Genomic DNA, 14,939 nt, shown 5'->3' with positions numbered 1-14,939 from the left:
CTCTAGTATTGCCACTGAATTCCACCAATTTTGTTGTTTGAGGAATTTGTAAAAAAAAAATACAAACTTTAAGAGCTTAAGAGCACTGTCTACAAATAGAAGGGAAAAGGTAAATAAAATATATTAAAATGAAAAATTTAACTATCATAAATAGCTGTATTATTTGATGAAGCTGGTGGGCTTAAGTAAAAAGATTACAACAAAGTTAGTGTAACAGGACTATTCTTGTAGGCTCCTAGAAAATGTAGCCATTTTTAAAAGCTTTTTTGGTAATATATCTATAGCATATGGCAGAAATATTTCATTCTTGTTAATATTTTGGATGAGAACTCAATTTCTAAATATGATCCTATTACTGATGAGGTTAATTTCACATAAGATATGTTTTAAATATTTTAAGATGTAAGTTTTTTGCTAAATACTAACTTTTATTTTTAATAAATATAAAAATAATTCAGTTTACTCTTGTAGCACCTGCCCTGGAACACCTTTAGTGATAGTAGAATACGGCTAGGAATCTGCATTTTTAACCAGAGCTCTACAATGGCTTTGATATAGGTAGTCCACAGACCACCCTTGGAGAAGTATTATTCTGTTATGTTCCCTATTCAGAAAATGGAGCTAATTGCTTCTCAATCTAATTATGCCCAATCTCAGCCCTTCAGAACCATCAATGGCAATTAGAACCTGTCCAGCTCTGTACTACATGATTTCAAGATGTATGACACAAGCACTTCCTAGGCAGACACAGGTGCAAACAGTGATTACAAAATGACCTGCTACATCAGCATCACTGTAGGCAGACACAGAGGATAAGTGGCAGCTTCTGCAGAGCTGTGATCAATGAATGCAGGCAAAGGGTTTTAGCAGGCCATGTGGCACAACTCATCAGGCCTCCTGAAAGATATCAGGTGGGCCCTGGTTTTAAGGCATTTGGGAGCTATTTTAGGGTCTGCTGTGTGTCTGAGTGTGTATGTGTGTGTAGTTTCTGCTGTGTGTGTGTGTGTGTGTGTGTGTGTGTGTGTGTGTGTGTGTGATTCTGTGTTTAGGAGAAAGAGAATATGAATATGAGAATTAACACTAGAATGCACACACTGGTGTCAGAACACATGCCCCTATGTGTGAAAAGCCCCAGAGCTCCTGTAAGAACATTATTACATCTGCTTGGTACAAAATTATCAACACTGGTATCAATCGGCAATGTTCCAGAATTCATTTGGAATACCAAATAGGTTATTTTAAACATCATTAGAACCCAGCAGTATCTCAAATGCTTTAAAACAGTTGGGTTGCTGTGGCAAAGCAGGTCTAATGGGATTGCAGGTTAAGTATAGCAAGGGGTGTGTCATAAAGGTCCCCTTGGCCTGAGACTAGAGGCTTTCTAAGAGCGAACAGTAGTCCTAGCCAAACAAAGCATATAATTCAATATGGTTCTGTCCCAACTAATATTCACTGAAATGTTCAAGGGAAAGCTAAAAAGAATGCAGTAATAATGTATCTGTCTTCATATTTAATTAAAAAGAGAGCTAACAGCATTTCCAAGAGAGGGAGGTCATCCTTGTTCAGCACAAGATTTCTCTGTACAAAGCTATTTTCAGAATGGGTAATAAAACAATCCGACATATAAACACTTAGAAGATGCCATTTCAGTAATGCTGCTGATGCTACAGTGAACAACTCTTTAGATGAGGAACCTATCACAGCCCTGCAGCTGGAAGAAGCCATAAGAGAATCAAGCCCATCATCTACTGTCAAAGTCCAATCAAATCCAGCATCTCCCCCTTTTCTCATTGTACCTGGAGGCCCCAAATGCCTACAAAAGCATTGTATCAAATGAGAAGACTTACAGGTAGTAAAGTTACATATATGAACTTGAATACACAGTAATATCCCAAAGTTCAAGGGATCAAGTAACTATTTTCTCCTATACAGTAACTGCATAAACTGCCAGAAGAAAAGAGGCTGATATCTTAAAATAAAATCACAGAAAATACTACAAAATGTTAGCAGGTTTAAAATAAGAACCTAACACAGTAGTACACATTTAAGCACCCAAAGATGAGCTGCAGGCAGATGGTCTGGCTCTCCAAGCATTTCCCTAGGCTGGTTTCCAGCCGGCTAAGTGTACATTTGACTCTTAGGGCAGGGTGTAACATTCAGCTCTGCCCATGCACACATAACTAAGTCTTCAAATTCACCTTGGCTTTAACTCCTTAGCAAAAGAATTACGGATGGGGCATCAAGACAGCCGACAGATCTCAAGAAACATTTACCACACAGAGTTGCCTGTGCCTGCCTGTCTTAAAGCCCACCCACAATTTCATTTTCAATTAGCAGCTCCTCGAAAGGCAGTAATGAAAGCAGTTGCTAAAGAGCATTCAGATGTCACGGAAAGACTGCAAACCCAAACTGTAAATAGCACATTGTGAGTCGCCTGTCACCACCATCAACTCCCACAGGAATCTCGCAGCACATGGCTATCACAACCATCTGCTCAGCTCCCCACCAACACCAATGCAAAGACACAGTCACTTACCCACTCCTACCTCCCACCCATTACCTGCCATGTACAGACTTGTGTGGAGATAGGACAGCTGTGAACAAAGATTATAGGACACAGGGAGGCTTATTTCATGTTTCATGTTTTGTAGCTAAACTCAGGACACATGCAGATATATTATCATCAGAAGAGGGGAAAATGTTGGTCCCAAATGCAGTTTTAAATAAAGGGAATTCTGTCCAACTCCTGAAAGCAAACTAGATAGACCTTGTTAAAGTGAAAGCAGAAATTTATGGGACCTAGAGTTAAGAATTGTTCCTTTTGCTTTATCTTTCTTACTTTTCTAACATTATATGGTATCTAAGTGACCCTTAATAAGGTTCTATACACACATCCTAAATTCTCACTTTGGAAAGTATAAAAAGTTACAATTGCTACAGGTATTAGGATAACTCAAGTGGACTTACTGCCCAGTATTTTAATTATAGTTCTTTTTACTATTCTACCTATTTTCTCTCTGTAGTATTATTTGAAGGGATGATCCTGATTTATAATTTAATGACTATACAGTCCCCTGGTCTTTCATTTCTGCCACTCATGGGCCCAGTGCTCTAGGGTCAGGGTTTTCAGCATTGAGGTAGGCTGGAGTTCTTTCCTTAGGCACATATGTACCAGCCAGGTTTACCTGAAGCAGTGCTCCCCCCTCAAGCCTGTCCAGGAATCTGAACCAAAATGTACTGTTAAGAGTCAAGTCCTCAGCTGCATTCCATGCACTCCACCCTCCACGTTTCCCTATAGTTTTGGGGAGGAGTCTGCAAGGACTATTGCTGCAGCAGCCCACTGGGGCTGGCAGCACATAAGACCACCTGGGACCTATCCAAACAGCTTTACACCCTTAAGAGAGCCACTTCCCATAGATTTTTATTAAAAATATAAATGTCATTTGAGATACAATTATTATTATCCACACCACTCTGAAGATCTGTCTCAATGTAGTCATGTTATGTTTACTCTTGCTTTTACATTTAGGGCTCACAGAATATATCCTAGACAATGATGTATGGATTCAGGAGACATAAAACCAAAAACTCTACAATACAAAAAGAAAAATATCACCACTTTCAAATGACCCAAGATAAAACCAAAACATCCATTATCAGGTGTGGTGGTGTACTCCTATAGTCCCAGAACTCAGGAGGGTAAACAGGAGGATCACTTGAGACAAAAAATTGGAGAGCGGCCTGGGTAGAAAATTGGGGAGGAAAAAAAAAAAAAACAAGGAAGGAGGTGAGACCCCCACCACATTCATAGAAAAAAATTTAAAAAGAAAGAAGAAAACTTCTTTTACATAACTTTTATATGTACCAGTCTTGTACATCCCAATTACAAACCAATACCTCTAACATAATTCATAACTCATTTCTGAACAGAAAGGGACAAGCATAGATCAGGATACCTCAAAATCCAGATATCCAAAGTTGGCATTAAATTCTTATTCAAGACTCCAAGAGAAATTATAATTTTTAAATTCTCCCCATCTTTCTTTACATATTCTTATCTCTTCAATTTGGGAAAGAGGAGTAAGTAGTGTGCAAATTAAGTTAATAAGTTAGAAAAAAGAATCTAACTTGATACCATAGTTTGTAACCTTGAGATGTCTACAATTTTTGAAAAGCAAAAGGAATCTAAATTAACACAATAAACTCAGTTATGCAGTATGAGGTAAAAATGGTTTAACTATGGCTCACTTTTCCTAATACTAGCTCAAGGTACCATCAGGCATTAACCATCGTGCAAGAGCACATAGCAAAGTTCGTGTGTCCTCTCATTATGAAAGTATAATTCCAAATTACATTTGTGTTTCAAATACTCTGATTTCCAGAAACTTGTAGGCTCTGGAGTCAAGATGAATAAATAATTGGGTGATTTTTGGCCTAGATATCCAAAATCTAATTATAGTAGGTCTTTAGAAGTGTGACTTGAACTGGATCTGTTTAATCAAAGTTTCCCATTATAAATCATCTTCTACAGGATACTTTATACTAGTAACAAATGTCAGAGAGCTCCTGAGACATGATGAGCAAGTCTCACTTAAAAAACGGACCAGCTTCTGTTATGAAAAAAGTCATAATACAAAGGAGCATGGTCTGGGGTACACTGCTTTATCAAACTGAGTAAAAATGCACATGGTACTTAGTCACCTAGGCCCTTGTATACCAACACATCCATTTATTCCAAGTAAAGTCAACATGTAATGCCAATACACAAAGCAACTACACCCACCACACACAGATTTAATAACATATCCAATTCTAAAGACTTGGCACTAGGACTGATCACTCTTCTTCTTAGACATCAGCAAACATTATTGGTATCTACAATTGGCAATATCAACTATAAACGTTCCCCAGATTTGACTCAACCACACCAGATTTTCAGAGAGAAATGAATTTATATACCTTAAAAATTGTACCTTCACATATCACCTTGTATTCATAGACCTTTTAAAACCATACAAGGCATTCTCACATAAGTTATTCTTACCAGCAAGAACAGTCTAAACTTTATATTTTCCTAATTCTTAAATCTTTAACTTTCTCCCAAATTCATTTATTAACCTCTCAAATGATGTTTTCCTTAACTAGAAGCAATAGGTCAGTAAGTTACCTCTTTTCTGAGAAATTCTGTTCTTAATGAGCAGTCATTCGTTTTGGCAATTAAAACTCAGTTAAGAAAGCAGACTTCTGGATTTATTTTGATGCTCCATCTGGATGTCTATTAGAAAAGTTCATAATACCAAACACTTGCTTCTAGCTCACTTCAGCCTATCCCCCCTGGCTCAGTTCATACCAAAGAGAAAGGGCAATCTAATGTACTAAATGGAGATTGAGCAATCCAGAGGGAGCCAAATGTGAGTTTTCTGGACTCTTATCAACTTTTCATCATTGCTTCTCTAAAATCAGCCAGGCATGGTGGCGCATGTGGCTATAAAACATGGGTATGTATCACTAGAGTATTCCGACTTTAGTTCGTCAGGAAAAATACCAAAGAGTGATTTCGGTGTGTCATATGATGGTTCTAATTTTGAGGAAGGTAAATACTGACCTCCACATGGTTGTACTAATTTAAACTCCTACCAATAGTGTAGGTGAGTTATTATTTCACATGTTCAACAGCATTTATTCTTCATATTTTGTATTCTTCATATTTTATTCTTCATATTTTACTTACTTCTATTATTATTATTATTATTATTATTATTATTATTATTATTTTGGTGGTACTGGGGTTCCTGGAAACCCTTCTCCGGGCTACACTCCCAGACCTATTTTATATTTTTATTTGGAAACAGGGTCTCAAGCCAGAGAGGCTGGCATCGAATCAGTGCTATCCTCCTGTCTCTGCCTCCCAAGTGTGGGGAGATTCCAAGCATGAGCCACCACACCCGGCTATTGTTTGTATTCTTGATTATTATTATTCTAACTGAAGCTAGGTGAAATCTAAATATAGTTTTGTTTTGCATTCCCATGATTTCTAGTAATAAGTATTTTTCAAATAGTCTGGACAATTATATTTCTTCTGTATAGAAGTGTCTATTCAGTTCTACTGTCCATTTTTTAAATTGGGTTTTCTTTGTTCTTGGAGTTCTTTGTATGTTCACGATGTTAGTCCTCTAACAAAGGAGTAACTGGCAAAGATTTCCTCCCATTCTGTAGGCTCACTGTTTAGACTCTCGATTGTTTCCTTTGATGAACAGAAGCTTTTAAAGTTGATGCCATTCTATTTATTGATTCTAGCTTTTATTATCCATGCTTTAGGGATCTTGTTGAGAGCGTATGCTGGAGAGTTAGTTCTCTGTTTTCTTCTAGTGACTGCAAAGTTTCTGGTGTAATTTCTAGGTCTTCAATCCATCTTGACTTTACTTTTGTGCACTGTGAGAAGCTAGGGATCTAATTTCATTTTTATGCATAAGAAAGCCCCGTTTTTCTAGCACCATTTGTTGAAAAGGCAGTCTTTTATCCTGCATATGTGTTTGGATCCTTCATCAAAAAATCAACTGGCTGTATGTGTGACGATGTGTTTCTCCATCTTATATTCTATTCCACTGATCTATGAGTCTGTTTTTGTGCCTAAAATTCATTTTCAAAGCATTCCTCATGGTCTAGAGGTTAGATATATTGGAAGATAAAAAAAAAAAAAAACAGAGCTTACTCAATTCTCTGGGAATGGTAGAATTTTCCCAAAATGCTCTGCAAGAACTAATAACCGGACTAGTATGTTTAGCAACACACAACATTCTTGTTGTCACTCAGTGGTTTCATTGTAAGAGTAGTTCCAGTGTCTCCAAAGTAGAGACTAAAGCTCTGATGGAGAGAACCTGCACAACTTACTTTGATTTTCCTACACCTAAGTAGAGGTTGGAGGCAAAATAGTCTACTGAGGTCTTACTAGTTTTTAAAAGCTAACCTTTTATAATGTCTAAATATTTACATCATGAGAACTCAGAACTTCTAAAGTCTAGGGAGGTCAGAAAGCCACGCAGTATTTTGCGTAACAAGCAACTTCTTTCTGCATCATTTTAAAAACACCTTTGGGAATTAAGAAGTGTTCAAATCTGCTATTTCAAAAAGTGCAACTATTTGCCAAGGCAGTTGCCAGATCAGCAATCTTCTAAATCAGTAGGTATTTATACTTAAAAACATAATCCAGCAAATAAGTTTAGTGTCAATTAGAAAGCTTTCTTTTCACATAATGGAAATACATCACAAGGTTTTATAACAAGGGGAGGGAAGAAAAAGAAGTTTCATCTTAGAAGTATACCGTTTTCTCCTAAAAATATATAATTACACTCTCAAAGTAAAAAGATTAGCTGCCTTCAATGGATTTTGGGGGGTGAGGGAGATTCCTATTATTTCCTCTCTACTAAGGAATACCATTTTCCCATAATTACAGGAAAGCTATGCCTTAAGTTGCATGCTCAGGAAGTACAATTTCCTAATAACATGTAAACTTTATTTACTGTCACAGTATCAGAAACAAAGACTAAGCTCTCACCTCCTACTGCCCACTTTCATGTGAACTTCTTCGGATTATAGTTCCCTCAATAAAGTCACTGAAACACAATCATTAATTTAGAACTGCTTCTCAAGGCTTACTCTCATCTCAAGGTCCTGTAGCTAAATAAGTCAGATTCAGTTCCTTTATCTGGTAAGAGGAAGGAAAAAAAATATAGGCATCTGGCACAAAAAGAAAGCAATCCCAAGTCTTCTGAGGACATGCTTGTGAACATCTACTGTGGTCATTTAACACTTGGGCCTCACTTTTTACCAAGGATCATGGGAAGAAGGCACTTGCCAAGGCTGACACAATGGAACGCTAACACTACAAGTGTGTATATTACTCCTCTTCCTTTAAATGTCTTCACAGAGCCAGAAGTTACAGACTGGTAGACTTCAAAACAAAATTAACTCTAGACCTACTAGGCTGTTTTCCTTCATAGAACCATATTCATCTGTGTTAATCTTAAGTTTAAAGACCAATGAAACTTACAAGAAGGAACCTGAGAAATTTTCTAATCTAAAACCCTCATTATCGAGGTGGGCAGCACCAACCCAGTGATATTTGGGGTTTCATAACAGCACATGTGGTCCCAGGAATATTATAAATGAAAAGTATTATGACCTTACTGCAGTTATCAACTTCTGCTTTCTTTCTTAATATAACACTTAATTGGATTGTACACCTTGACATTAACACTGCAAATTAGAAAATACTACTTGTTTTAAAAACCCTTAGGCCAAGCAAATGATTCATTTTTTCCTTCTCTATGATTTTTAAAGACCTAATTGTTTTTCATATATTTGCCCTAAAAAAGAATAGCTTTGATATTAAATATAATTAGTACCAGAGGTTGAGCATTAATACCTAAACAAAAAACACAGTTTGAAACATCTTTCTTTATAAGTGCTTTTACTGGAGAACTTTGATACTCTTGGTGTTTCACAAAATTGAAAGAACTTTGAGGATAAAGAATAGATAGGTAAGACCAGGTCAAGGAAAAAGAGTAAAGAATGAGGACCTAAGTGTTAGCTCAGAAATAAATTGGTTCTTGCCTGACAGGGCAAGCAGTCTGCCCAGTACCCTACTGGGAGGGCAGAAGGGCCTAGGGGAGAGATGGTGATGGTGACCCTGGAATCTCTCTCCACTGGGAATAATTATTTTTTTCTCAAATATTTCAGATAGAGAGCCATGAGTTAGGAATCACAAACACCACAGAAACATCATTTTCATAGAACCTATATTCCCTCCTTCTTCTCAATTCCTTTTAAAAAATCTGAATCCAAATTTGGTTATTTTCAAACTTAGCTCTTCCCCCACTCTTTAAAGCTAGTAGTTATGATTCTTCTTGTGTCATCATAGGCCATTTCTACAACCAAAACCACTCTATTTGCCCAAATTAATCTCTTATCTTTAAGAAATATTTATAGACTACCTCCATTCTCTAACCTAGAGTACTTTCTCCTCATGCCCAATCCTCATCTAGAACAAAAGCAGATGGAAAATATAGGGGGAACCAAGCCCTGGGGCCAGAGATCTGAATCTAAACCAGAACTGTAATCCTCATTGCTTAGGTGGCCTCAGACAAGCCACTTTATCTCCTCGAGCACTATTTTCCACATCTGTAGTATAACCATGATAATTACCTACTAGGCAGGGTTGCTGTATGAATTACATGTTATATTATATAAACTGACTCACTGAATTCCTGTAACATAATTTCAGTAGTTTGCATATAACTATAGATAAATGTTAATAATTACCATTGTAAATCCAATCTGGGATTTTAGATTACATGTGCGCCTATAGAACACTGCCCAAGTATCAAATTTGAGGACATTACATGTCAGAAGCCTGAGGACATGCTGAACCCATCACTACAGTTGTTTAAGGTAATATCCTTCTTAGCCATCAATCTGAACTCACACAGCAAACTGCCCATTACATCTTCTTGAGGCTTTTAATCCTTCTGATCTTTCAATTTATAATCACCACCTAGAACATATTCTTGACACCTTATAACAGTGACTTGCAAACCAGCTTGACCATTATCAAATAGAAAACTTCTGAAAGTACAAATTTAATTAGATCCTAAGGAAGGAGCAAAAATTTGTGTTTAGTAAGGTTAATTATACAATTTTAACAGTCTGAGGTTTCAGAACCACTGTTTTGTATGATCTCAGATCTTTCCCTCAGCAAAGAAACATCTGCAAACCAGAAATTACCTGTTCGACTTCTAATTAGCAGCACCTGCTCTGTGAACCACAATTACTTCCTTTGCTTTCTTTAAGTGATAGTCAATCCCACCCAATAGTCTCACCAAAAACAAACAAAACACACCTAGGACACAGATAACTGCAATCACTAAAACCTCTATATTTGTGCAGGAAAAAAAGGCTATAAACAACTTAGTTTTTCCTTATTAATCTCTTTCACATGGAGATTTCCAAAGGCAGAAAAACTTCCCAAATGCCAAAAGCAATATTGCTTGTAGACCATTGAAAATTATTAAGAGGCTAGAGAGCTCCACTACCAGACTTTTATTCAATCACCAAATCACAAAGATACTTTTGAATTATGGCGTACAGAGAATAACTACAGCATTGAAAGGCCATTCATTTCTTTGCCACCCCTCTCCCACATGCCGAAATACTTGAGATTCCCTAATATTAAGGCCCTGCTTAGAGACAGCCAGTTTTAGTACCTCAGAAGCATGAGATGCACAAAGTATGTGATTAAATATCCCTGTTTCATTTATCCTAATTTAAAGTCTCTCCCCTAAGAATCAATCTATCTTGACAATTACCAAGATGTTATCCTGCTGTAAACAACAGTGGCAGCACCATCAAGCTATGTCATATAGAATATATGAATATCCAAATAAAAGGGTACCAAAATGAAGTTTCAAATTCTAATAAAAAACACTCACATGATTATTATTTTCCTTTAGAAGCAAAAACACAATTTTGCAGAGCAGCCACTGAAGCATCCCACCAAAGATATTTTCTCCAACTGTTAGAACCGCAGAGGAGCAGGCTCCTAAGGAAAACGTAGGAAAGAACAAAACCACGTTCCCTCACCTGTCTGAGTCCCTTCGGTATTTTCTTTCTCTTCCCAAGGTGCTGGCAGAGATTTCGGTCATTTTCTCGATCTGAGCTGTAGTGATGTGGGTGGCTAAGTCTGCTCTTCTTTGAATGAAAGGACAAGCCATTGGTAAGTGCTTCTCGCTTCTTCTTAGTCAGAGGAGTCTGCCGTTTCTCTACACGTTCCTGAGGCTTAAGTGCTACATCTTTCTGTAGAAAAGAAGGAAAGGGAAGTGGTGGTTACATAGTTATCTAGGGTCAAACCCCAAAAAGGCTAAATAAGATTATTAGGAAGGGAGATGAGGACAGGAAAATGGAACATAACACTTAAAACTAAGAACCATGGTTCTCAATGTTTCTGAATTCCTAATAGCTATCATTCCATTAAAATTATTTCACTGGTAGCCCATCATGATGACATATGCCTGTAATACCAGTACTTGAAAAGTTAAAAAAGGAATATAACAGGTTCTAGTACAGCCTCAACAATGTAACAAAAATCTCAACAACCTAGATAGATCCTATTTAAAAAAAAAACAAAAAGGTTCCTGTATAATGCCCCTGGGTTCAATCCTCAGTAGTGTGTGTGTGCGCATACACACACACACACACACACACACACACACACACACATTTCATTGATGCCTGTAATAGTTATTTATGTGATTCAGTGCTGGGTCAGGCACACAAAGATATTCCTGGAGAAAGCTCAATAGCCTTACTCTACAAGTGGATACATCAATTACTCTGTTTCCAGAAAGAGTACTAAGTGCATGTTCCATTGAAAAGAAATGGCAAAAGACTGAATGTACCAGAGCCAGGTGGATGTGAGCCAGCAAGAAGAAAACTGTCAGTTCATGTGATTAAAATGTTTCCTTAATCACTTTATTTTTAACACATGTTCTTTTGAACATCCTTAATTTCCATCTTCTTTGCAAAATGGAATGATATTATCACCAAGCTTAACAGCCACCACTTTTCATTTAATCCTGTATGTTTAGCTGAGAATGGGTTATTCGTGTCCAGTACATGAGGAGCTCCATCTGTATCAACTACAGACCCCAATCTCAAGCCATATAACCTGGTAGCTGCCCATTAGCATCTCAGGACACACTGAGAAACAAAAACTCCTGGCTTCAGCCAGGCATGGTGGCTTACGCTTGTAATCTCAGTACATAGGAGGCTGAGTCAGGGGGATTTCACGTTCAAAGCCAGCCTTAACAACTTAGCAAGGCTCTTAAAAACTTAGTGAGACTCTTTTTAAATATAAAACGAGTCTTGGGTATATCCCAGAAAGCTCCTGGGTTTCATCCCCAGTAATTTTTTTTTTTTTTTTTTTTTTTTTTGGTGATACTGGGGTTCCTGGAAGCCCTTCTACCTCCGGGCTATACTCTCAGACCTATTTTTTACATTTTTATTTGGAAACAGGGTCTCCTAAGCCAGCGCGCACAGCTGGCTTCGAACCTGCGCGATCCTCCTGTCTCTGCCTCCCAAGCGCGGGGATTACAAGCGTGCGCCACCACGCCCGGCTCATCCCCAGTAATTAATACACACAATACACACACACACACACACACACACACACACACCTGGGCTAAGACCAAACATTGAGGTTATTCATTACAAGTCCTAGAGTAAGTCACAAAAATCCTGTGCACATGGGGAGACACACACACACACACACACACACACACACACACACGGCTTAGACCAAACATTAACATTATTCATTACAAGACCTGAAGTCACAAAAATCCTGTGCCCATACAACATACATACATACACACACACACACACACACACACACACACACACACACAAATGGGCTCAGACCCCTGGAATAAGTCACAAAAATCTCGTGCCCATAGGCAAAAAGGGTTCACAAAAATTCATATCAACTGATGTGTGTCATTTGGACTTCAAGAAATAGTTGCATTTGTATACACTAAACACAAAATTGAAGATGAGTGGGCATGCACACGTGTAATCCCCGTGCTTGGGAGGCGGAGACAGCAGGATCGTGCTGGTTCGAAGCCAGCCTCACTGGTTTAAGAGACCCTGTTTCCAAATAAAAAATACAAAATAGGAGCCAGGCGTGGTGGCGCACGCTTGTAATCCCCGCGCTTGGGAGGCGGAGACAGGAGGATCGCGCAGGTTCGAAGCCAGCCATGCTGGCTTAAGAGACCCTGTTTCAAAAATATAAAAAATAGGACTGGGAGTGTAGCCCGGAGGAAGAAGGGCTTCCAGGAACCCCAGTACCACCAAAAAAAAAAAAAAAATACAAAATAGGTCTGGGAGTGTAGCCTGGAGGTAGAAGGATTTCCAGGAACTCCAGTACCACCAGAACAAAAAACAAAAAAAGATGATTGGACACTCAATTATTTATAAATGAATATATATGATCCTTCTAACATTGAAAATACTCCCACAGTTTCTCTAGTCCTATGGCACATTTAAGAACAAAATAAAACATAAATAAAGCCAGAAGTGTTAGTTCATGCCTGTTATCCCAGCTATTTGGGAGGCCAAAGCAAGAGGATCACAAGTTCAAGGCCAGCCTAACCAACTTAGCAAGACCCTAACTCTAAATAAAAATGTTTAAAATGGGATGGGGTGTAGTTTAGGGATGGAGCACTTGTCTATTATGAACAAGGCCCTATAAACAATCCTCAATATTCCATTAAATAAAATAAAATATCTCCTTTAACCTATTTTTTCTTCTCAAAATAGCACTTTCCTCCTTTTCATATTCAATGTTCTCAACGAAGTTTCCTACTCTGACTTCCCAATACACCTGTACTCTTTACTTGAAATACATTAAACTTCATAACATCTTTCTCCAAATAAGCCATGCGTTTAAAGCCATGCCTTACATGGTCTGAATGATTGTGTCATCCCCCAATTTACCTGCTGAAAACTGGATCCCCTGTGATGGCATTAGAAGGTGGTAACTTTGGGGTAAATGCAATGGCACAGGCCGGTAATCGCTGTACTTGTTAAGCTGGGACAGGATCGTAAGTTTGAGGTCAGCATGTAGTAATTATCAAGATCATTTCAAAATTTAAAAAAGAAATAGAGGGATATCTCAGAGGTAGAATACCACTGAGTTCAAACCTCACTACAAGGGAGACGGAGAGAGGAAAGCAGATAGGGAGGGAGGGCGGGAGTGTGCCCCAAGAAAGGGTGCACATGCACACACAATGGGGAGGAAATCCTTATGTCGTGGCTTCTAGGTCTTAGAAAACAATAATCAAATCACACTAATATATAATTGAAAACTGAATAAACTGCTCAAAAGAAAGGGTGATGAGTTCTAAAACTGAAGAAAATCATCAAGATCGAAGGACAGGGGCTGAGGAAATAACTGCATTTGGCCTAGATCTGAAAGGCTGAAGAAAGAGAACAGCTTCTGCAAAGACAATGAGGCAGCTGGTTGCATAACCCTTTGAAAGAGGGCAAGGACTAAGCAGCTAACCTCAGTAGCCCCAGGGCTCCATAAGTGTTTCATGTAAGTCAGGCAAAGGGTAGGTCGTTGATATATGCTTATTAAATGCAGAAATAAAATCGGTTGAAATATACACATCTATAAAGCACAGTGGTGATGAAGTACAATAGTGATTTTTAAAATATCTTAAATTGAATCTAATAAACAATAAAGCTAGCTAAAAAAAAAAAAAAAAAAAAAAAAAAAAAAAAAGCTGAGAGTGCCAGGAGGCACTTGCTAGCATACAAGCAAGATCACAGCAAACAGCAAGAAACCCCAGAAAAGGGAAAAGTCCTATCCTTGGAGAAAAAAAGATACCAACAGCAATATAACACAAATGAGGACCCCTTCAGGTTTAACTTCTAGCTCTTACCACTGATGATTTGTGCTTTTAAGTCATCAGAAGCACAGGTCTCCTGAGGCAAGGAGGACGCAGTGAGAAGTGTTTTAGGAGACAAGCTGAGATGGAATCAAGTGCAATGGCCATTGGTTCTGTAATCAAATGCCGTACACACTACACCTAACACACGGTAATGTTCAATAAATGCCTGCCGAACTGCATTCCTTTGTCTGGTGTCCACTATGTTAGCTAGCCATGGCAGACATCTGCTCAGCTCAGAAAATGTTCTGGGTTTCATCTCACATTTAATCAAAAGGGTAAGCTCTCATGAAAAGACATCCAGGAATAAGGGCAACACTAGCAGAAGGAGCCAGGTGCGTTCCATCATAAGCTATCTGAAATAATATGATTAAATAGAACTATTTCTAAAGGTAATACAAAAACAACCCAAAATGTAAAAAACTACCTTCATTG

The 14,939-nt window shown here is 38.1% G+C and overlaps 1 protein-coding gene across 4 annotated transcripts in view; it reads right to left on the bottom strand.

Annotated features, from left to right (window-relative positions):
• AUTS2 (activator of transcription and developmental regulator AUTS2) overlaps positions 1 to 14,939 on the bottom strand; it is a gene marked incomplete at both ends in the record, with an annotated part of 1,191,273 nt that overhangs the window by 877,510 nt on the left and 298,824 nt on the right. For all 4 annotated transcript variants that reach the window (XM_080703046.1, XM_080703047.1, XM_080703049.1 and 1 more), the window contains one exon: positions 10,639 to 10,851. In XM_080703046.1, the coding sequence (XP_080559172.1) occupies positions 10,639 to 10,851 (213 nt within the window). The remainder of the gene's footprint in view (positions 1 to 10,638; positions 10,852 to 14,939) is intronic.

Source organism: Muscardinus avellanarius (assembly GCF_963383645.1).
Source record: "Muscardinus avellanarius genome assembly, chromosome: 10".
In the NCBI taxonomy this organism is placed as follows: Eukaryota; Metazoa; Chordata; class Mammalia; order Rodentia; family Gliridae; genus Muscardinus; species Muscardinus avellanarius.
The sequence above is the reverse complement of the archived record's forward strand: the minus strand, read 5'-3'. Positions and strand labels throughout refer to the sequence as shown.